A 24733-nucleotide genomic window follows, 5' to 3' on the forward strand; every position below is an offset into this window, starting at 1 on the left:
AGAGAGATGGGGAGAGAGAGAACGATGTGGATGGAGAGAGCGAGAGCGAGAGATGGGGAGAGAGTGAGAGAGAGATGGGGAGAGAGCGAGAGAGAGATGGGGAGAGGGAGAACGATGTGGATGGAGAGAGCGAGAGAGAGATGGGGAAAGAGGGCGGAGTCGCTGTTGGAAGTTGCCACCAGATGGAGGTGCTGCTGAGAACAGACCACCCAAGTGGAGCGTGTGTGAGGTTGACCCAGTAAATGTTATCACTGGAGTCATTGGCTGCATCCCATAGGGACGAGGGTGCCTTTAGGGACGTAGCGATGTCTCACCCATAGGGGACATGACAGAAAAGGAGGATATTATATTGAGGCTGTAGTTTTCCAGTATGTTTCCAGTGTGTTTTCAGTGCAGGTCATTGAGATAAAGGCATTGAAAATGGTCCGGGGGACATTCTGGTGTCGGGAGTGTTTTCAAGAGGCAGGGAGGTGTAAAGATCCATTGTACTGTACCATAACCACTCAGGTTTGTGCAGCTGTTGGTGTGTGGGGGGTATTTGTGTATGTTTGTGCCCATTTTGTGCTGTGTCTGTGTGTGTTTATGTGTGTCTGCGTACGCAAATGTGTTTGATTGTGCAAATACGGGTGTGTGCAGGCGTGCGCACGTGAAGTGTGTGTATGTGGTTTACAAAAGGTGGGCTGGTGGGTGGTAATGTGGGTAAAAGACGCAATGCCTCCTTCATACAGCATCTGTTAGATCTGCTAGCTATTCAGTCACTTACATAACACCCCTGTAGTTCTATCATATTACCTCCAACAGAAACGCCATTCACACAGACAGTACTGCAGGTCTGTGGCACAAGCTCGCCGGCCAATACCTGTGGTTCATTTTCTGCTATTCAACACAGAGAACATTTTGCAGTTTTAAAGCAAATTTCCTGTAATTCAAAAAACATTGCTTTGCCTATGACCTGTTAATTTGCTATCTGGGGGGACCACAACCCCCCCCCCCCCCAAACAAAAAGCATGAGTATTATTATTTTGGGGGGCGGAGAGGGTGTGTGTGTGTGTGTGCTAAATATGCAGTAGTGTTGTTGTTTCACACTCTAGCTAAACATGTTTCTGACTGAACAAGGCTCTAGTCTTAGAGACTAGAGGATGGTGTCTGGATCAGGCTTTCTGTTATTGATGGCTGTAATACATCAGGTTTGATGATGTTGAGTAAAAAACAACACCTGTTGACTGTGTTTATGTACATGTAAGTGTAGTGTAGAGTAGCATGAACAGTATGGTCAAGTATGGGGGGTATATAAGTAGGAGCAGACTTTACCCTCTTTCTAGTGGTGGTCTCCTTTCTCCCTCTCTCTCTCTCTCTCTCTTTCTCTCTCTCTCTCTCTCTCTCTCCCTCTCTCTCTCTCTCTCTTTCTCCTCCTTCCTCCTCCCTCCTTCATGCCTGGGCAGAAGTCTATATGAGGTGCAAAAGACTGATACACACTAAGTCACAGGAGGGAATTATTGTCCAGGTAAGTTTCACCTTTTCCTACAAACTTATGGATGATCATGTTATTCAAACGTTTTTTTTATTAATGAATGAACAATTAAAATAACATAGAGTCAAGCATCTATAGTTAAATAAAGTCATAGGAATACTACATTTGAAATACAATGAAATATGGTCATCATCAGTCTATGTTCTTAAATCTGTGGGGTATGTGAGAAGAGAGGCCAGTGCTGAATGATCAATGATCTACATCATTCCAAGTCAGTACTAATGTTAATAGTCATGAATTTACTAGTATTGTTCTCCAATTACAAAAAGTGAATGTACTTACTAACGAGTTGTAATCTAATTTCAGAACTTATCTTGACTTAACTTGTCCATGTAATTAGTTGAGGTACAGTACAATGGAACATCAACACATTAATAGTGGTGAGAAGCATGGTTGTAGTCTGGGTGTTTTAGTAACGCTTTATCAGTAGCCATAAAACTGTCCCAAAAAAATGAGAAACAATCTATAAATGATTGTGAAATAATAAATCATTTATTTAACACAGTAGTTGTGCACACCCTTCATAAATGTAATTATACTACAGATGCTCTGTATGCTCCTAATGTACTAGCTACTGCATAGCTATGTGCTTCCTCATTCAATTCATTCCCGAGATTTAAGAAATACATTTAATCTGAGCATATTTCTCCTGGTGGTTTTCATAAGGCGCGGGTGTATATGATGTAAGACATTCATTAGTCAAAGACGCACAGTGAGCAGCATACAGTAAGGCTCTGTTCCACCTCTGCACAGCCTCACCACCGACAGGGCAGCAGGACCCTCTAGGTCTCAGTTCCCAGTCCTGACACCTTTTTCCTACTTTTTAACTTGCTAGCCTAGGAGGTGACCTGGCCTTATCATTTAATCAGCCATTGGAGTTAGCCATCCAGTGAGAGAAATATTTGTTATTTCTGTCATCAGGGTATCGATGTCTATGTGTAAAATGCTTTCCAGATATTCCCTTGCTTGCCCAAGCTCTTTAACTGTACTGCACTGTACTAAGTGGAGACTGCTGAGGGGAGGACGGCTCACAATAACGTCTGGAACGGAGTAAATGGAATGGAATACAAAATAATTGAAATCATGAGTTTGATGTATATTATTTACATTCCACCCATTTAAAAAACTGGAGGCCTCTTACACTTCAATGTTGTGATCGAAAATCCTGGCGAAATGCATAGCACATAGAATAAAAAAGGATTTACCAGATATTGTTCATCCTGATCAGACAGGTTTTTTAAATGGACGATATATAGGAGCTAATATACGGCAATTACTTGAAACAATTGAACATTATGAAACATCAATGATACCAGACCTGGTCTTCATAGCAGATTTTGAAAAGGCGTTTGATAAAGTATGACTAGAATTTATAAATAAATGCAAATCTCTTATACAATGAGTTAAAGTTATGTACAGCAACCCCAGATGTAAAATAGTAAATAATGGTTACTTCTCAGAAAGTATTGAGCTTTAAGAGGATTAAAACAAGGCTGTCTGTTGTCTCCATATCTATTTATAATGGCCATTGAAATGCTAGCTATTAAAATGAGATCCAACAAGAACATCAAAGGGTTAGAAATCCAGGGGATAAAAACAGTGTCTCACAGTCTCATTTAAGATCTTGATCACTTTTCTAGCCTCTCTGGACTAAAACCTAATTATGACAAGTGTACCATATTATGTATTGGATCGTTAAAAAATACATTGTTTACACTACCTTGTAGTTTACCACTTTAATGGGCGGATGGAGAAGTAGACATACTTGGTATTCACATCTCAACAAAAAAAAAACTTTCCACAATCAATTTCAATAGAAAGTTAGCAAAAATAGATACAATTCTGCAACCATGTAAATACTTGTCTATTTATGGAAAAACACATTGAATAACTCTTTGGTTTTATCACAGTTAACTTACTTACTAATGGCACACTGCCTACTCTAGAAGACTCGTTTTTTAAATCATATGAGCAGAAAATATTTCATTTTATTTGGAATGCTAAGCCAGACAAAATGAAACGTGTCTATTTAAATAATGAATATGAGTTTGGGGGCTAAAATGAAATAAAAGATAAAGCAAATATTACAACAAATGTTCAACTCAAACATACTGATTAATAAAAAAAACATCTTTATGGAAAAAATGTTTAAAAATGGTATTATATTTATTCATGATATTATGGATAGAAACGGAGGAGTTATGTCACATATGCAGCTGTCGAAAATATATGGGAATATCTGCTCAATCCAAACTTACAAACAACTGATTGCAGCACTAACACAAAAATGGAGGCAAAACAGAAATTGAATAATGTGTCCCTGAACAAAGAGGGGGTCAAAATCAAAAGTAACAGTTTGGTCACCAGCTGCATTAAGTACTGCAGAGCATCCCCTCCTCATGGACTACACCAGATGTGTGAGATGTTACCCCACTCTTCCACCAAGGCACCTGCAAGTTCCCGGGGGGAATGGCCCTAGCCCTCACCCTCCGATCCAACATGTCCCAGACATGCTCAATGGGATTGAGATCCGGGCTCTTCGCTGGCCATGGCAGAACACTGACATTCCTGTCTTGCAGGAAATCACGCACAGAACGAGCAGTATGGCTGGTGGCATTGTCATGCTGGAGGGTCATGTCAGGATTAGCCTGCAGGAAGGGTACCACATGAGGGAGGAAGATGTCTTCCCTGTAACGCACAGCATTGAGATTGCCTGCAACGACAACAAGCTCAGTCCGATGATGCTGTGACACACCGCCCCAGACCACGACGGACCCTCCACCTCCAAATCGATCCCGCTCCAGAGTACAGGCCTCAGTGTAACACTCACTCCTTCGACGATAAACGTGAATCCTACCATCACCCCTAGTGAGACAAAACCGCAACTCGTCAGTGAAAAGCACTTTTTGCCAGTCCTGTCTGGTCAAGCGACGGTGGGTTTGTGCCCATAGGCGACATTGTTGCTGATGATGTCTGGTGAGGACCTACCTTACAACAGGCCTACAACCCTCAGTCCAGCCTCTCTCAGCCTATCGCGGACAGTCTGAGCACTGATTGAGGGATTGTGCGTTCCTGGTGTAACTCGTGCAGTTGTTGTTGCCATCCTGTACCTGTCCCGCAGGTGTGATGTTCGGATGTACCGATCCTGTGCAGGTGTTGTTACACGTGGTCTATCACTGTGAGGAAGATCAGCTGTACATCCTGTCTCCCTGTAGCGCTGTCTTAGGTGTCTCACAGTACGGACATGGCAATTTATTTCCATGGCCACATCTGCAGTCCTCATGCCTCCTTGCAGAATGCCTAAGGCACGTTCACGCAGATGAGCAGGGACCCTGGGCATCTTTCTTTTGGTGTTTTTCAGAGTTAGTAGAAAGGCCTCTGTAGTGTCCTAAATTTTCGTAACTGTGACCTTAATTGCCTACCGTCTGTAAGCTGTTAGTGTCTTAATGACCATTCCACAGGTGCATGTTCATAATTGTTTATGGTTCATTGAATAAGGATGGGAAACAGTGTTTAACCCTTTACAATGAAGATCTGTGAAGTTATTTGGATTTCTACGAATTATCTTTGAAAGACAGGGTCCTGAAAAAGAGACGTTTCTTTTTTTGCTGAGTTTATATATATGGGGCGTACAACAATCTCAGCTCTGTAGATTTTGCTGCGAAGAGACAGAATCAATATATCATTTATTCTGGTATTGCCCCTATGTAGCTTGTTTCTGGTCATAGGTTCAGGAATGGTTCAAAAATAACAACAGGCACTTAAAATTAATCTTACAAATAGCAGTGTTTGGCGATTTGGAAAGCCATAGTCAGTCAATAAATAATATAATAATACTCGTAGGAAAGGTTTTCATCTTTAGCTCACAATCTGTGGATACTTTACGATTAGAAAGGTTAAAAATTAAGTAAAACATCACAGAACAATTGAAAAATATATGGAAACCAATCGAGAGTGGTCTATGGTGATAGGTGGGATGGGCTGAGAGTGGCAAAGGGGTGGGATTAAAGAGCTGAGGTCTATGGTGATAGGTGGGATGGGCTGAGAGTGACTGAAGGATGGGATTAAAGAGCTGAGGTCTATGGTGATAGGTGGGATGGGCTGAGAGTGGCAGAGGGGTGGGATTAAAGAGCTGAGGTCTATTGGTGATAGGTGGGATGGGCTGAGAGTGGCAGAGGGGTGGGATTAAAGAGCTAAGATCTATGGTGATAGGTGGGATGGGCTGAGAGGGGCAGAGGGGTGGGATTAAAGAGCTGAGGTCTATGGTGATAGGTGGGATGGGCTGAGAGAGGCAGAGGGGTGGGATTAAAGAGCTGAGGTCTATGGTGATAGGTGGGATGGGCTGAGAGAGGCAGAGGGGTGGGATTAAAGAGCTGAGGTCTATGGTGATAGGTGGGATGGGCTGAGAGAGGCAGAGGGGTGGGATTAAAGAGCTGAGGTCTATGGTGATAGGTGGGATGGGCTGAGAGAGGCTGAGGGGTGGGATTAAAGAGCTGAGGTCTATGGTGATAGGTGGGATGGGCTGAGAGTGGCTGAGGGGTGTGATTAAAGAGCTGAGGTCTATGGTGATAGGTGGGGTGGGCTGAGAGTGGCTGAGGGGTGGGATTAAAGAGCTGAGGTCTATGGTGATAGGTGGGATGGGCTGAGAGTGGCAGAGGGGTGGGATTAAAGAGCTGAGGTCTATTGGTGATAGGTGGGATGGGCTGAGAGTGGCAGAGGGGTGGGATTAAAGAGCTGAGGTCTATGGTGATAGGTGGGATGGGCTGAGAGAGGCAGAGGGGTGGGATTAAAGAGCTGAGGTCGATGGTGATAGGTGGGATGGGCTGAGAGTGGCAGAGGGGTGGGATTAAAGAGCTGATGTTTGGTAATGTATTATTGTTATGTGACTGCTTTATATAAAAGTACCATGTATGTAAAATGTGTATGCAAAATGTATACGTAAAATGTATGTATATGTAAAAAAAACAAAAAATATGTGCCACTGATTCCGCTCCAGCCTTTACCTCCCTAATTAAGGTGCCACCAACCTCCTGTGATAAACATAATGTTCTCATTGAAAGCATTCCAAATAATCTTTGTCAGTTTGGATGTGGGGGTTTGACCTCAAGGAGGACTTCTAGAGAGAGCTACTACAAGTAGTTGGGTTTGTACGGTATAATAGCCCCTTTCTTCACCTGGTGAGGGAGCAAAAAACGAATAGTTTAGGAGCAAAGTGAGGAAAGGGTTCAGTGTATGTGTTTGGAGAAGGAGAGAGGAAACGTCCAGTGAAAATGTACAGCAGCACCGCAGAATATACTACTAGTAGTGAACACAGTGCTTATCTGTTGTGCTCTGAGCCTCTGGCTCGTAGTCACTACATGCCTCTACAGCCAATGGCCACAGCACAAACCTAACTTTATGACTTGGTTCCAGAATGGCTTTGCATATGTTAATAAACTGTAATCTGAGTAAACTCGTCTTGGCTGACTTGTTTTTTTCCTTTTTCATTTGTAGGATAACCCTGGTGGATTGTCTAGCCTCCTCTCCACTGAGACACTGGGGAAGGAGTTTATAGAACTGTTGGAATTCGGACCATCCAAAAACTATTCTGCCTCAAAATGTTGTTTTCTCTAGCCCTCCTCTTCCTGCTAACCCCGTTCCCCTCCCTTCAAACTCCAGTAACCAATGAGAAAAGAAACGCCAAAGGAACAGGAAGTGAACCGAAACCCTACGTCCTACTCACCCTCTCCCTCGCAAAACCAAAAACCGCAGCCACGCTCGTGAATGTCACCAAAGAGACCCCTAAGCCCACTCTGAAAGCCCTAAACCCAACTGCACTCAATCAGACACATCCAGCCCCCTCAAGCCCCCTCAAACCTCCAACAGCCACGCTCGTCAAACTCAACAAAGAGACCCCTAAGCCCACTCTGAAAGCCCTAAGCCCAACTATAGCCAATCAGACACATCCAGCCCCCTCAAGCCCCCTCAAACCTCCAACAGCCACGCTTGTGAAACTCAACAAAGAGACCCCTAAGCCCACTGTGAAAGCCCTAAACCCAACTGCAGCCAATCAGACACATCCAGCCCCCTCAAGCCCTCTCAAACCTCCAACAGCCACGCTCGTGAAACTCACCAAAGAGACCCCTAAGCCCAATCTGAAAGCCCTAAACCCAACTGCAGCCAATCAGATACATCCAGCCCCCTCAAGCCCCCTCAAACCTCCAACAGCCACGCTCGTCAAACTCACCAAAGAGACCCCTAAGCCCACTCCGAAAACCCTAAGCCCAACTATAGCCAATCAGACACATCCAGCCCCCTCAAGACCCCTCAAACCTCCAACAGCCACGCTCGTCAAACTCACCAAAGAGACCGCTAAGCCCACTCCGAAAGCCCTAAGCCCAACTATAGCCAATCAGATTCATCCAGCCCCCTCGACCCCCCTCAAACCTCCAACAGCCACGCTCGTCAAACTCACCAAAGAGACCCCTAAGCCCACTGTGAAAACCCTAAGCCCAGCTGCAGCGAATCAGACACATCCAGCCCCCTCGACCCCCCTTAAGCCTCCAACAGCCACGTTTATCAAACTCACCAAAGAGACCCCTAAGCCCACTGTGAAAGCCCTAAGCCCAACTGCAGCCAATCAGACACATCCAGCCCCCTCTGCCCCCCTCAAACCTCCAACAGCCACGCTCGTCAAACTCACCAAAGAGACCCCTAAGCTCACTCCGAAAACCCTAAGCCCAGCTGCAGCGAATCAGACACATCCAGTCCCCTCGACCCCCCTCAAGCCTCCAACAGCCATGTTCATCAAACTCAACAAAGAGACCCCTAAGCCCACTGTGAAAGCCCTAAGCCCAGCTGTAGCCAATCAGACACATCCAGCCCCCTCAACCCCCCTCAAACCTCCAACAGCCATGCTCGTCAAACTCACCAAAGAGACCCCTAAGCCCACTCTGAAAGCCATAAGCCCAGCTGCAACCAATCAGACACATCCAGCCCCCTCAACCCCCCTCAAACCTCCAACAGCCAGTGGTCCAAAGACCACAACCAAAGACAAACCCTCCATCACACTGCCGCATCCCATCCCCATCAAGGTGCTCATCACTTCTGACTCTGGCTGCATCAGTAAGGACACCCAGAGCGACGTTAGCAACCGCACCAAGGAGCAGACCCAGACCCACGAGCTGAAGCTGAAGCCTGGCTTTCCTCTAACCCTAACCCACCGCATCAGTCTGGTTCCTACCTCCTGCACCGGGGGATGTGTGGCTGAGATGGCAGCACTGAAAGGACGTGTTGGCCGGCTGGAGAAAGAGATGTCCCTCATGAAGAGTAAATGTACGACTGGTCTTATTTAGTTACACATAACCGTAACCTCCTAGTCGCAAACCTCTTTCATATAATAACTTCATTCTGATATGGAGATTATCCATGAGGCTAGTTTGAATTAAATCCAGAGTCTTTCTGGTAACCAACATTAACATTTCATCTTTTGATGTTTGCTCTGTCTTGTTTCATACTGTATACTCTCTTCCCCTTCCTACCAGGTGCTTCCTGCTCCAAAGGCCCATGTCCCAATGACTGCAGTGCGAATGGGAAATGTGAGAAGGGAAAGTGTGTCTGCCTCCCAGGGTTCCTTGGTCTAGACTGCAGTAAATGTACAGCTGGAGCTGACTGCAGTAAAAGTCAGTTACTGTGCCTTCTTCATTTGATCTGACTTGTCTTCTTTGATCTGATTGTCTTTATTGCAATTCAGCTAGAGACACACTAGCAACTCATAATCTAAGGTTCCAGTCGCCACACACAAGCACACCACTTAGAATGCATGCCTAATATACATTCCTTCATTCTAAGTTGTATGCTTGTGTGTTTATTGGAACACATATTATTTTCTCTCCTCTCCAGAAGGTACCAAAGACAAAATCCAGATAACGGTGGAGACGGTGGCGTTGAAGGTATCACCTGAGAGCAATGCTATCACAGAGAGTCTGCAGGGGAAGAAGACCAAGGCAGACCAAATCCTCTTCCAGAAGAAAACAGAGCAAAAGAAACCTACAGCCGCCAAAGAGGATGTTGACATCAAAAGGAAAACAAAAGGGACCACAAGTGTAAAAGCAGGGCTCACCAAGACACAAGCCAAACAAGGGGTTACTGTCACTAAAACCAAAACCACCCATTCCAATGCTACCAAGACTGGACTGGGCCGACCAACCGTCGGACAGGTTCTGTTGAAACACCATGGAGGAAGAAAGCAAGAGAGCAAAGGCAAAACGACAGTTATAAAGAAGCAGTCTAAACCTGACCTGAAGTTGAAAGGAACAGTGAAGGAGGAATCTGCAGGTAAAGCCAATGCTGAAGCTGGCAACCTCCAAGACCAGCCTCAAGCCAATGTCACCCAAAGCACTGTGAAGATGTTTGTGAACAAAACCCGGTCAGGAAAAGAGACTCTGGAGCAGTCGACGTTGGCTGAGAAGAATGTGACTCTAACATCTGGAAAGAAAACAGTCAAAAAGGTGAAATTAGTTCAGGGGACTATGAACGTTACAAAGGTGTCATTGGCTTTTGATAGCACTAAGGCTGGGACAGGCAAGATCACCCTTACAAAGGACATTAAGACAGAGGCAGACATCTCCTCAGGCACATCTAAAACTACTGTGAAGACAGGGTCAGGCAAAGGGAAGCCAGTCCCACGGAAGAGTCAGTATGTTGTGAACATGACCACTGTGGAGACCACCTCTGAAGTCAAAGTCTTCAGCAACAACACAACAACTATCCAGTCTTCCAAAAACACCACCAGGAAAGCAGGAACAGGAGTGGGCCGTGGACTTGGCTCTGTGAAGGTTCAGAACATCACCACGTACGGCTTCACCCTCACATGGTCGGCCCCAACAGCCATGTTTAAGAACTTCACTGTGTCCAGAAGAGAGCACAGGGCAGAGGATGAGGAAGAGGAGGAGGAAGAGGCGGAGGAGGGAGCTGCTCTCGGGGAAGAGGTCAGAGTAGCCGGAGTCATAAACTCCACCATTGAGATCCGAAAACAGAGCCCTAATGGAACTGTGGCTTTCCCCACTAAAGCTCCCGGTAGCTCCAGAGGTAAAGCTCACACAAAGAGGGTGTCCGTTGTTCTCCCCGACAGCGTTCGCTCTGTGGAGTTCAGTAACCTGCGACCTCAGACCCGATACTCCCTGCACATATGTGGCACCACTCCCGGATCCCGCTCCAAGATTCACAGAGTAACCACCATGACAGGTAATTAGGAGAACCAAACCCACATAGAGACTTATTCAGAATATTTCACCAGAACTTTTTATGAATAACTCCTATAGTAATGTATCTTTTCATTCATGTATTGGATAGCCTGCATGTCTCTCTTTTATTTAAACTGTGGCTGCACTAAATCATCACTTGTGTTGAGACAGAATATCCCATTGTATCTATATTTTCTATACTTCACATTTACTGGGACTTTAGTGACTTTTTAACCTTTTCCTTCACCACGTTTCAGCCTCATGTTCGTTGTCTCCAGTACAATGCCAGTGTCGACATATGTGAAAAATAAAGTTAAAAAATGATCAAAAGGTAACCGTTTTAAAAACACAATGACATTCACTGTGACCTGGGGAGCAAGAAAAGACCCACCCTCCTTCTGGCTAGAAACTCCTTTTGAAAATCACAATTTTATTACTTTTAATCCAACCCTGTGATGTGACAGAGAAGCAGTTTATAGGACCTTCCAACTCGTCTTTTTAACACACAGAATATAGAAACGCCCTGTTTTCACACATGTTGACACTGGTGTGGTGCTGGAGACAATGAATATGAGGTTCCTTTAAATATCCTCTTCTGGCCTCTCCTCTTCCTTATTCATTTTCTTCCCCATGCAGGGCCTGAGCCACCCACCGAGCTGGTGTTTAGTAACGTGACAGAAGCCTCTCTTTCTGTGTCCTGGTCCAAACCAAAGAACAAAATCTCCGGCTTCAAAATCACATACTCTCACTCAGTCACGGGTAAGTTACCTTAGCTTTTATCATGTTATCTACCTCTAAGTCAGGGTTTTCTAAAACTCGGTCCTAGGGCCCCTCCTTGACAATGAGTTGAGTATTTGAATCAGCTGTGTAGTGCTAGGGCAGGTTTGGGAAACCCTACTATAAGTGACAAGGTGATGAAACTTTGAACACTTTAAAAATATTTTTTTCACACCCCATTTGTCAGCACAAGGGCTTCACCAGAATCATTCAAGTGGAAGATACAACTTTTGTAGCATTCTTGTGTGCTCCATTAATGAATGACAGATCAGCTGTTCAGTCAAAATACCTCCGTCATCCCCAAACACTGACACTGTTTAAGTGTCAATCATGGCCGGTGTCCCAAATGGCACCCTATTCCCTATGTGTCAAATGTAGTGCATCATAAAGTGAATAGGGTGCCATTTGTTTTCCCCAGAGGACCAGTGTGTTACTATGTCTTTTATCATGACAGGAGAGAGTGGTTCTGTGTCTGTCTGTCATCATGACAGGAGAGAGTGGTTCTGTGTCTGTCTGTCATCATGACTGGAGAGAGTGGTTCTGTGTCTGTCTGTCATCATGACAGGAGAGAGTGGTTCTGTGTCTGTCTGTCATCCTGACTGGAGAGAGTGGTTCTGTGTCTGTCTGTCATCATGACTGGAGAGAGTGGTTCTGTGTCTGTCTGTCATCATGACAGGAGAGAGTGGTTCTGTGTCTGTCTGTCATCATGACTGGAGAGAGTGGTTCTGTGTCTGTCTGTCATCATGACAGGAGAGAGTGGTTCTGTGTCTGTCTGTCATCATGACTGGAGAGAGTGGTTCTGTGTCTGTCTGTCATCATGACTGGAGAGAGTGGTTCTGTGTCTGTCTGTCATCATGACAGGAGAGAGTGGTTCTGTGTCTGTCTGTCATCATGACTGGAGAGAGTGGTTCTGTGTCTGTCTGTCATCATGACAGGAGAGAGTGGTTCTGTGTCTGTCTGTCATCATGACTGGAGAGAGTGGTTCTGTGTCTGTCTGTCATCATGACCGGAGAGAGTGGTTCTGTGTCTGTCTGTCATCATGACAGGAGAGAGTGGTTCTGTGTCTGTCTGTCATCATGACAGGAGAGAGTGGTTCTGTGTCTGTCTGTCATCATGACAGGAGAGAGTGGTTCTGTGTCTGTCTGTCATCATGACTGGAGAGAGTGGTTCTGTGTCTGTCTGTCATCCTGACAGGAGAGAGTGGCTCTGTGTCTGTCTGTCATCATGACAGGAGAGAGTGGTTCTGTGTCTGTCTGTCATCATGACTGGAGAGAGTGGTTCTGTGTCTGTCTGTCATCATGACTTGAGAGAGTGGTTCTGTGTCTGTCTGTCATCATGACCGGAGAGAGTGGTTCTGTGTCTGTCTGTCATCATGACTGGAGAGAGTGGTTCTGTGTCTGTCTGTCATCATGACAGGAGAGAGTGGTTCTGTGTCTGTCTGTCATCATGACTGGAGAGAGTGGTTCTGTGTCTGTCTGTCATCATGACAGGATAGAGTGGTTCTGTGTCTGTCTGTCATCATGACAGGAGAGAGTGGTTCTGTGTCTACAGTATGTCTGTCATCATGACAGGAGAGAGTGGTTCTGTGTCTACAGTATGTCTGTCATCATGACAAAAGAGAGTGGTTCTGTGTCTGTCTGTCATCGTGACTGGAGAGAGTGGTTCTGTGTCTGTCTGTCATCCTGACAGGAGAGAGTGGTTCTGTGTCTACAGTATGTCTGTCATCATGACAAAAGAGAGTGGTTCTGTGTCTGTCTGTCATCGTGACTGGAGAGAGTGGTTCTGTGTCTGTCTGTCATCATGACAGGAGAGAGTGGTTCTGTGTCTGTCTGTCATCATGACAGGAGAGAGTGGTTCTGTGTCTGTCTGTCATCATGACTGGAGAGAGTGGTTCTGTGTCTGTCTGTCATCCTGACAGGAGAGAGTGGTTCTGTGTCTGTCTGTCATCCTGACAGGAGAGAGTGGTTCTGTGTCTACAGTATGTCTGTCATCATGACAGGAGAGAGTGGTTCTGTGTCTACAGTATGTCTGTCATCATGACAAAAGAGAGTGGTTCTGTGTCTGTCTGTCATCGTGACTGGAGAGAGTGGTTCTGTGTCTGTCTGTCATCCTGACAGGAGAGAGTGGTTCTGTGTCTACAGTATGTCTGTCATCATGACAAAAAATAGTGGTTCTGTGTCTGTCTGTCATCATGACAGAAGAGAGTGGTTCTGTGTCTGTCTGTCATCATGACAGGAGAGAGTGGTTCTGTGTCTGTCTGTCATCATGACTGGAGAGAGTGGTTCTGTGTCTATAGTACGTCTGTCATCATGACAAAAGAGAGTGGTTCTGTGTCTGTCTGTCATCGTGACTGGAGAGAGTGGTTCTGTGTCTGTCTGTCATCCTGACAGGAGAGAGTGGTTCTGTGTCTGTCTGTCATCCTGACAGGAGAGAGTGGTTCTGTGTCTACAGTATGTCTGTCATCATGACAAAAGAGAGTGCTTCTGTGTCTGTCTGTCATTCTGACAGGAGAGAGTGGTTCTGTGTCTACAGTATGTCTGTCATCATGACAGGAGAGAGTGGTTCTGTGTCTACAGTATGTCTGTCATCGTGACAGGAGAGAGTGGTTTTGTGTCTGTCTGTCATCATGACTGGAGAGAGTGGTTCTGTGCCTACAGTATGTCTGTCATCATGACAGAATAGAGTGGTTCTGTGTCTACAGTATGCCTGTCATCATGACAGGAGAGAGTGGTTCTGTGTCTACAGTATGTCTGTCATCATGACAGGAGAGAGTGGTTCTGTGTCTGTCGTCCTGACAGGAGAGAGTGGTTCTGTGTCTGTCATCCTGACAGGAGAGAGTGGTTCTGTATCTGTCATCCTGACAGGAGAGAATGGTTCTGTGTCTGTCATCCTGACAGGAGAGACTGGTTCTGTGTCTGTGGATTCCCTGCAGTCCCAGGTGTCTCTGTCCAAGCTGTCCTCGGGGGCCACGTACGAGGTCAGTGTGATGTCCACCATGGGGAAGAGAGAGAGTGATCCCCTCATTGCCATCATGACCACAGGTGATCACCACACTTACCTAGATCTATTGTGCTGTAGCAACTCACCATTACAGTACATCATCATGCATTCTGCTTTGGACGTGGAGTGCAGAACGATCCAGAGTGCATTTGCCTTATTTTTACCCACAGTTTCAGTTGTCTTGCCCTGCAATATGACAACAATGAAGTGTTTTAAAACATGACATAAAGGCATAACAATAATTGTTATTTAGCTAAATTCACCATGTAAAACACATTGTCTTTGGACTGTAGTACCTGCCCCTCCAACTGTTCTCCAAGCAACTAACGTAACAGATACCAAGGCAGTGCTACAATGGACCCCCGCCATGGGCCAAGTAGACCGCTTCATCATCAGTTATGAGTCTGCAAAAAGTGAGTGTGGTATCATTTCCTGATGAAAAGATACGGTGAACATACATACAGTAGTATAACTATAGTTATACAGTTCCTTCAGAAAGTATTCAGACCTCTTGACTTTTTACACATTTTGTTACATTACAGCCTTATTATAAAAACAAAATCCTCAGCAATCTACACACAATAACCCATAATGACTAAGTGAAAACAGGTTTTTTTAGACATTTAGACTCGAAATTGAGCTCAGGTGCATCCTATTTCCATTGGTCATCCTAGTTAAATAAAGAATAAAACAACTTGATTGGAGTCCACCTGTGGTAAATTCAATTGATTGGACATGATTTGGAAAGGCACACACCTGTCTATATGAGGTCCCACAGTTGACAGTGCATGTCACGGCAAAAACCAAGCCATGAGGTCAAAGGAATTGTCCATAGAGCTCCGAGACAGGATTGTGTCGAGGCACAGATCTGGGGAAGGGTACCAAAAACTGTCTGCAGAATTGAAGATCCCCAAGAACACAGTGGCCTCCATCACTCTTAAATGAAGAAGTTTGGAATCACCAAGACTCTTCCTAGAGCTGACCACCTGACCAAACTGACCAATCGGGGGGAAAGAGCCTTGGTCAGGGTTGTGACCAAGAACCCGATGGTCACTCTGACAGAGCTCCGAGTTCCTCTGTGGAGATGGGAGAACCTTCCAGAAGGACAACCATCTCTGCTGCACTCCACCAATCAGGCCTTTATGGTAGAGTGGCCAGGCGGTAGCCACTCCTCAGTAAAAAGGCACATGACAGCCCGCTTGGAGTTTGCCAAAAGGCACCTAAAGACTCTCAGACCATGAGAAACAAGATTCTCTGGTCTGATGAAACCAAGATTTAACTCTTTGGCTTGAATGCCAAGCGTCACATCTGGAGGAAACCTGGCACCATCCCTACGGTGAAGCATGGTGGAGGCAGCATCATGCTGTGGGGATGTTTTCAGCGGCAGGGACTGGGAGACTAGTCAGGATCAAGGAAAAGATTAACGGAGCAAAGTACAGAGAGATCCTTGATAAAAACCTGCTCCAGGGTGCTCAGGACCTCAGACTGGGGCGAAGGTTCACCTTCCAACAGGACAACAACCCTAAGCACAAAGCCAAAACAATGCAGGAGTGGCTTCAGGACAAGTCTCTGAATGTCCTTGAGTGGCCCAGATCGAACATCTCTGGAGAGACCTGAAAATAGCTGTGCAGCAACGCTCCCAATCAAACCTGACAGAAACTCTCCAAAAACAAGTGTGCCAGGCTTGTAGCATCAGACCCAAGAAGACTCGATGCTGTAATCACAGCCAAAGTTGCTTCAACAAAGTACTGAGTAAAGGTTCTGAATACTTATGTAAATGTGATATATAGACAGTATATATATTACCAATCAATTACCAAAACAATATATATATATTTTTGTTTTGGCATTATGGGGTATTGTGTGTAGATTGATTAGGAAAAAACTATTGAATCAATTTTATAATAAGGCTGTAACGTAACTATATGTGGAAAAAGTCAAGGGGTCTGAATACGTTCAGAAGGCACTGTAGACCAGTGGAGGCTGCAGAGGGGAGGACGACTCATAACAGTGGCTGGAAGGGAGCAAAGGGAATGGCATCAAACACATAGGAACTGCTCCAGCCATTACCACGAGCCCGTCCTCCCCAATTAAGGTGCCACCAACCTCATGTAGTATATAGTATGTACCATAGCTAGTATAACTACACCTGTACATTGTATACTGTTCTACTCACGTTCCAAGCTGTAATCCAGCCTAAGCTGCATCCCCTGTCCCTCTCAATTGTCTCTCCCACAGCTCCCAATGTAACAGTGACAGTGATGGTGTCTGGTAACTCAGTAGAGCAGCAGCTGAGAGGGCTGCAGAGAGACACCCTGTACACAGTCAAAGCCCTGAGTCAGAAAGACAGTCTGCAGAGCACAGCCATCACTACCACCTTCACAACGGCCAGTGGTGAGTACACAGGGGGGAAACACACTGCACAACATCACATGTAACTACAGCGTAGAACCTCAAAGATCTGAAGCTCAGAGTTACGGACTGACCGGTCAAAGTTACAAACATTTCAGTGCTCCACACGACCTCTATTCCCGACTCGTTGGGATTTCTGAGGTCCTACTGTATAGGGAAAAGAACCAGGACAGAACGTACCTGTATGTGTGATGGTTTGTCCTTCAGCTGTAAAGGCCGGTGAGGTGGGCGCTCGTTCTGCTGTTGTATCATGGAAATCCCCCAGTGTTGCGTTCAGCAGATACAGAGTGACCTATCAGACGGCAGGAGAGGAGGTCAAGGTGAGCTTTATTTCTCACATGATACATTCGTATGAACTTAATACCACAACTATACTGCTACTATATTGTATACCAATGCTACAGATGTAGGATCTTCATTTGAGCCAGTTTGCTACAGCAGGAAAATAATCCTGCCGCAACAGAAACTGTGAATTATGTTTATTATAAGTAATGGACATTTTTATAAGGGCTGATACATTTTTTCTTAAGGGAAAATCAAGTCTGAAATTTCAAAGTGGAAATTACAAGCTTCAGAAGACTTTTTAAACCTCAAATTCCAAACAATTTTTTAAAAATACTATCAAATGAAGATCCTGCATCTGTATACAATGATGCGTCCCAAATGACCATATTCCTATAGTGTACTACTTTTACCCAGGGCCCATAGTCAAAAGTAGTGCACTATATAGGAAATAGGGTGCCATTTGGGACGGACTATATGAGGTGAAACAACAGTGCATGAGGTAAAACAGTTTCAAACATCTGTTTCTCTGGCCCTCTATCTCCCCAGGAGGTGATTCTGGACTCCACGGTGACGGAGTACAAGCTGACTGGACTGTTCTCTATGTCTAAGTACACGGTGCTGGTACAGGGAGAGAGAGAGGGGCAGTACACATCTATTGTCACCACTGAGTTTATCACAGGTAGGTGTTACAGACCAGCGGTGAATTTTGAAAATGTACTTTGCACATGAGTCTCTCCATTTCATCAACTCAAGGCAACAGGGTTACTTATCTTTTACAGAGAATATAGTAATTGTCTAGTAATGTTATAGTAATCGTATAGTAATCTTTTAGTAATTGTATAGTAATTGTATAGTAATTGTATAGTAATGTTGTAGTAATTGTATAGTAATCTTATAGTAATTGTATCCCCTCGGCTCAGGAAAACTGCGCTTCCCATTCCCCACGGAGTGTTCCCAGGAGCTGCTGAACGGAGCGCTCCAGTCAGGAGAGGTGGATCTTTACCCAGAGGGCAAGGAAGGGAAGGCAGTCAGAGTCTACTGTGACATGGAGACTGAGGGAGGAGGCTGGACGGTAAGATACTTGGCTTCTCTCTCTCTCTCTCTCTCTCTCTCTCTCTCTCTGTCTGTCTGTCTGTCTGTCTGTCTGTCTGTCTGTCTGTCTGTCTGTCTGTCTGTCTGTCTGTCTGTCTGTCTGTCTGTCTGTCTGTCTGTCTGTCTGTCTGTCTGTCTGTCTGTCTGTCTGTGTCTCTGTCTCTCTCTCTCTCTCTCTCTCTGTCTCTCTCTCTCTCTCTCTCTCTCTCTCTCTGTCTCTCTCTCTCTGTCTCTCTCTCTCTCTGTCTCTCTCTCTCTCTCTCTCTCTCTCTCTCTCGCTCTCTGTCTCTCTCTCTCTCTGTCTCTCTCTCTCTCTGTCTCTGTCTCTCTCTCTCTCTCTCTGTCTCTCTCTCTCTGTCTCTCTCTCTCTCTCTCTCTCTGTCTCTCTCTCTCTCTCTCTCTCTCTCTCTGTCTCTCTCTCTCTCTGTCTCTCTCTCTCTGTCTCTCTCTCTCTCTCTCTGTCTCTCTCTCTCTGTCTCTCTCTCTCTCTCTCTCTCTGTCTCTCTCTCTCTGTCTCTCTCTCTGTCTCTCTCTCTCTCTCTCTCTCTCTCTCTCTCTCTCTCTCTCTCTCATGGGTTTGAATGGGATTGAATCATCAGCCATCTGATTCCAAAGGTTGACAATCACATTTCCTTTTGAATAGCTGCATTTTGTTGGACATAGTACGTGGGGGAATGATAGAATGGCTATGAATGTGGGACATCTATGCATATTTATTTTCTATGGTGAGTCTGTCTGTTCCCAATATCAGCTTTGTGAATGTGTTGCATACTGTAGGTGTTCCAGAGGAGAATGAACGGGAAGACAGATTTCTTCAGAACCTGGAGTGACTACACTACCGGCTTTGGAAACCTCAGCGAGGAGTTCTGGCTCGGTAAGGTTCAACTCAATGCTGCAGATCCACTCAAAGTCCTCAGAAGAGGACAAACAGGAAACTGTAGTTCAGGGATAGGGTCATTTCTATTATCATTTCAGTCAATTCAGGAAGTAAACAAATACATTTTCCAATTTTCTTTAATCCTTCTCTATGAGAACATTTTTAAATAGGAATTTCAGTCCACTTCTTGTATTGACTGAATAGAGGACATGCATGAAGATGGCGGCCCCCATGTACTTACCACAAATACCTCATTTGCTAAGTTCGTCCTATTACACAGTGGTTTCCATTATTCTTGTTTGGAATCTGCATTAGCTTCAGTAAATCTCCAAGATGGTGGCAATTTGAAAAAAAATTAATGGAAAAGTAAATTGTGCTAATTTACTGGCACATTGAGCCATGTCGCGCTCCGTAGTTTAAAAACTCTGTGGGTAATGCTAAAACAATGACTGCATATCCAGATTCCTCCTTCTTTACCCACCCTCACCATTGAAATGGAATTGACCCCAACCATGCTAACTGCATCAAAAGGGAGGATACTACCAAAGCGTACAGTATGTACTCTACATAGCTCACAGCTTGAACATAGAGTACATAGTATATGTTTTAAATGATGTCCTAATCTTCTCTCTCTCTATCTCTCATCCATCCAGGTAATGAGCTGCTTCACAACCTGACCAGCATGGGCCCAGTGAGCCTGAGAGTGGACCTGCGTTCAGGCAACGACACGGCCTACGCCCATTACTCCAGCTTCACCATCGACTCAGTGGACAAACACTACGCCATCGAGGTGTCTGGATACACCGGCACTGCAGGTAAAAAGATGTACACTAGCCAAGATAGAATGTGAGGACAGAGCCTAGCAGAGCAGAATGTACACTAGCCAAGATAGAATGTGAGGACAGAGCCTAGCAGAGCAGAATGTACACTAGCCAAGATAGAATGTGAGGACAGAGCCTAGCAGAGCAGAATGTACACTAGCCAAGATAGAATGTGAGGACAGAGCCTAGCAGAGCAGAATGTACACTAGCCAAGATAGAATGTGAGGACAGAGCCTAGCAGAGCAGAATGTGCACTAGCCAAGATAGAATGTGAGGACAGAGCCTAGCAGAGCAGAATGTACACTAGCCAAGATAGAATGTGAGGACAGAGCCTAGCAGAGCAGAATGTACACTAGCCAAGATAGAATGTGAGGACAGAGCCTAGCAGAGCAGAATGTACACTAGCCAAGATAGAATGTGAGGACAGAGCCTAGCAGAGCAGAATGTACACTAGCCAAGATAGAATGTGAGGACAGAGCCTAGCAGAGCAGAATGTACACTAGCCAAGATAGAATGTGAGGACAGAGCCTAGCAGAGCAGAATGTACACTAGCCAAGATAGAATGTGAGGACAGAGCCTAGCAGAGCAGAATGTACACTAGCCAAGATAGAATGTGAGGACAGAGCCTAGCAGAGCAGAATGTACACTAGCCAAGATAGAATGTGAGGACAGAGCCTAGCAGAGCAGAATGTACACTAGCCAAGATAGAATGTGAGGACAGAGCCTAGCAGAGCAGAATGTACACTAGCCAAGATAGAATGTGAGGACAGAGCCTAGCAGAGCAGAATGTACACTAGCCAAGATAGAATGTGAGGACAGAGCCTAGCAGAGCAGAATGTACACTAGCCAAGATAGAATGTGAGGACAGAGCCTAGCAGAGCAGAATGTACACTAGCCAAGATAGAATGTGAGGACAGAGCCTAGCAGAGCAGAATGTACACTAGCCAAGATAGAATGTGAGGACAGAGCCTAGCAGAGCAGAATGTACACTAGCCAAGATAGAATGTGAGGACAGAGCCTAGCAGAGCAGAATGTACACTAGCCAAGATAGAATGTGAGGACAGAGCCTAGCAGAGCAGAATGTACACTAGCCAAGATAGAATGTGAGGACAGAGCCTAGCAGAGCAGAATGTACACTAGCCAAGATAGAATGTGAGGACAGAGCCTAGCAGAGCAGAATGTACACTAGCCAAGATAGAATGTGAGGACAGAGCCTAGCAGAGCAGAATGTACACTAGCCAAGATAGAATGTGAGGACAGAGCCTAGCAGAGCAGAATGTACACTAGCCAAGATAGAATGTGAGGACAGAGCCTAGCAGAGCAGGTGCTTAAGGTTGAGGAACCAAAACTCAAATAGCTCACAAACAAATATTCAATATGAGGTCAATCCCATTCACAACATTTCACTAAAGTAAACATTTTACTGAAGTGGAGGGTGGGAATGGTCCCTCACTCTACAAATCCTGAATTGTACTTCTTTCTTTCTTCCCCATCACGTCTATAAGGTGACTCCATGAGGTACCACAACGGGCGCCCATTCTCCACCAGAGACAAGGAACCCCACCCCCTGGGCATCCACTGTGCCAGGGCCTACATGGGCGGCTGGTGGTACAAAAACTGCTACAAGACCAACCTCAACGGCCTCTATGGCACCAACAGCAACAACCAGGTACCACTAGTACCAGTATCATCCCACTAAGTGCTTTTGTCGTTGCTTTGACATTTTGATTACAGTACCTTTCCTGGTCTTTGTTATTGCAAGACAGCACCCCAATTCTGATATGCTATAAACACTGCACCACATCTCCAGTGTTTCAATTTGATCCATAGAGAATGATAGAGGACTCTTCTTTGTATCTGTTCAATTATGGCATCTGTGAGCGCATGGGCAGCACCATTAAGGCCATCTTCATTTTTAATTAGTACATTTTTTTATTCTACTACTTCTATGAGTTGGTAAACAAACTGAAAAGGTGCACACTGCCACATGGAGTGTGTTGTTTGAACAGATATAAAGCCAAGGTTGGTGATCTACTGCCACCTGCAGTTATGGAATGTTTGCTCATGTATAATTCATTGGCTGATCCCTCAGATGGAATTATGTGATCCTTCATTAACCCATAGGAAGTCCCACCCAGTTGACTACTTCAAAATGGTGAAATTTCTCAATGACGATGCCCATGCTAAAATGGGATTTTAGGCACTTGAGTCCTCTATCTATCTCTATGATTTGAACAGACTTCTTATTTGATGTTGTGTCATCTGCTATCAACTCCTATCAACTAATGTAACTGAATTTAAGTTTTGTCAACTCAACTTAATCTACTAAATGAACGTAACTCAACTGCTTGTGCTGTGTTATAGGGTGTGGTGTGGATAGACTGGAAGGGCAAAGACTCGTCCATTCCCTTTACTGAGATGAAGTTCCGACCGGCCGGGATCTCCATCACAACCCACGGATAAGACTGTCCTCTGACTCGTCCACCCCTAAAACCCTTTCTTTGAGAAACAGGAAAGTGGAGCACCAAGAGACCATAAACGTGTGGATGTCGCACTTCCTGCATCTCAAATTCCACCTCAACTTGCATGTCCAGTGGTCTTAACAGCCGTCACGACAGACAGCGTATCAGTCTGTACTTGTACTGTACAGTGCAGTGCACCAGGCTCCTGTTCTGTACCTTTATCATGCTGTCTCTCTCAGCTGTATCTGTAGACAGGAAATATTTGTGATTGCAGCATTTTGTATAGTATTGTTTTATGACCCAACTCTTACCGTCTCCAACTCAATGACTGTTCTACTGCTCTGACCCCAAAGCATCTCTACCTGATGCACATCACATGGTTACCCACCCCACTACTACTGTAATAAAACATGCACTGTCTCACTATTGCAATAAATGAGGCAAATTAATGCCTGGATGGAGATGGGTTTTTTGTACTCAACTATGTGAGTGGTGTTGTGTGTGTGACTAATCTGCTAACACGATTCTTCAGGTGTTGTCAAGGTTACTCATCACCATGTGTAGTTCACCTGTGCTAGACATGCTTATTTCCCATATTTCAGTTCTGTTCACAAATACAGTATTTTGTGAACTGATTTGAAACATTTAGACAAGAAGAGAGAGAGTGCAGGAGATGGCCTCTGACAGGTTAGTATCAGTAATAAGATGGTGAAATCATCCTTACTAAACACATTTCCAGTTGACAGTTATGCAATATGACACGCACACTCGGGCTAAGTCCCTAATGGCACCCTATTCCCTATGCAGTGCACTACTTTTGATCAGGGCCCATAGGGAATAGGGTGTATATGGCCTATAGGGAATAGGATGCCATCTACACAAACTGAGGCTATACATCCCTGGTGTGTTTCTGTCACCATCAGCATTTACAATCAGTGACAATCTAATTCACTTCTCCCTCCTCCAATAGGCATTTAGTTCCTGATCTAACAACTCAGCACACTCTGCTCTGAAATGTCCATTTATCAACGACTCACAGGAAAGAAGTTGAGTCAATATGGAGCTCAACTCCGTGAGGTCTCTAGCACTGCAGCATCCAGGGGAAAGATAAATGAGGGTGAATGTATGAAGCTATTGGCTTGTCACGTCTTACCACAGAAGCACCGACTGAGTATGTTCCAACTATTGAACAGACATTTTGCAGCAGAATGGCTTCAGTCACAAAGCTCAGCATTCTACTGGCCGTTGATGCCTATGAAATGAAAGAACAAGGTGAAGAATCCTCCTTTTCCACGACTCCTGTGGGTGAAGACTACTGGTTGATCACCAGATCCTCACCTGAAGAGAGTCTGATGCTGTGAATACCTCTAACCCTTCACCTGAAGAGAGTCTGCTGCTGTGAATACCTGTAACCCTTCACCTGAAGAGAGTCTGTTGCTGTGAATACCTCTATCCCTTCACCTGAAGAGAGTCTGCTGCTGTGAATACCTCTAACCCTTCACCTGAAGAGAGTCTGCTGCTGTGAATACCTCTAACCCTTTACCTGAAGAGAGTCTGCTGCTGTGAATACCTCTAACCCTTCACCTGAAGAGAGTCTGCTGCTGTGAATAACTCTAACCCTTCACCTGAAGAGAGTCTGCTGCTGTGAATACCTCTAACCCTTCACCTGAAGAGTCTGATGCTGTGAATACCTCTAACCCTTCACCTGAGAATTCCACCCTGGATGCAGACTTATGGGATCGTCTAAAAGCTAGCTGTGAATCTGAGGAACAATTCTTATCTCCAGATCAACAACCTCACTCAGTCAAACTCTGGGCATTACAAGGTGTGCTGGACAAATGGCACAGGGTCCAAACAGAAGAACATAGACCTCACCGTTTGCAGAACTACAGGCAAGAAGCCAGTTGTGCCATTTATCCAGTTAGGAGAGACAGTAGACCTGTTGTGTGGGACGGCAAGGGGTGGTGACAATGTGACCGTCCGTCCGGTGGTTATATTTGAACATTTGGGACATCATTAGTTCCCTAGCACTTTTCTTGGAGGATGAAATGGTATGGCAAATGATTGAGAACAGCTCCACTCTACGTATCACCAACTTCACCACTGAGGACAAGATATCTTTTGTTTTAATGGTACTGGAGCCCCAGCAATGTGTTTACAGGGAGTTGATGTTACGGTGCGTGAATGAGGACCCAAAAGCGAATTAACTTAAACAGAGCTTCTTTAATTACCAAACATAGGTAGGCTCAGAC

The 24733-nt window shown here is 45.1% G+C and overlaps 1 protein-coding gene across 1 annotated transcript; it reads left to right on the forward strand.

Annotated features, from left to right (window-relative positions):
- Positions 1 to 1318: 1318 nt before the first annotated feature.
- On the forward strand, positions 1319 to 22944 carry LOC110520727 (uncharacterized). Its single transcript, XM_090187725.1, has 15 exons — positions 1319 to 1504; positions 7025 to 8845; positions 9055 to 9192; positions 9413 to 10756; positions 11392 to 11514; positions 14430 to 14573; positions 14826 to 14945; positions 16771 to 16926; positions 17152 to 17264; positions 17776 to 17908; positions 18150 to 18301; positions 19099 to 19195; positions 19852 to 20013; positions 21525 to 21688; positions 22384 to 22944. Exons 2-15 carry the CDS (start codon positions 7129 to 7131, stop codon positions 22480 to 22482), a joined length of 4662 nt encoding a protein of 1553 aa, XP_090043851.1. The 5' UTR covers positions 1319 to 1504; positions 7025 to 7128; the 3' UTR covers positions 22483 to 22944.
- Positions 22945 to 24733: the final 1789 nt, after the last annotated feature.

The sequence above is a fragment of the Oncorhynchus mykiss genome, chromosome 2, assembly GCF_057628025.1.
Source record: "Oncorhynchus mykiss isolate SJ-2025 chromosome 2, ASM5762802v1, whole genome shotgun sequence".
Taxonomy (NCBI): Eukaryota; Metazoa; Chordata; class Actinopteri; order Salmoniformes; family Salmonidae; genus Oncorhynchus; species Oncorhynchus mykiss.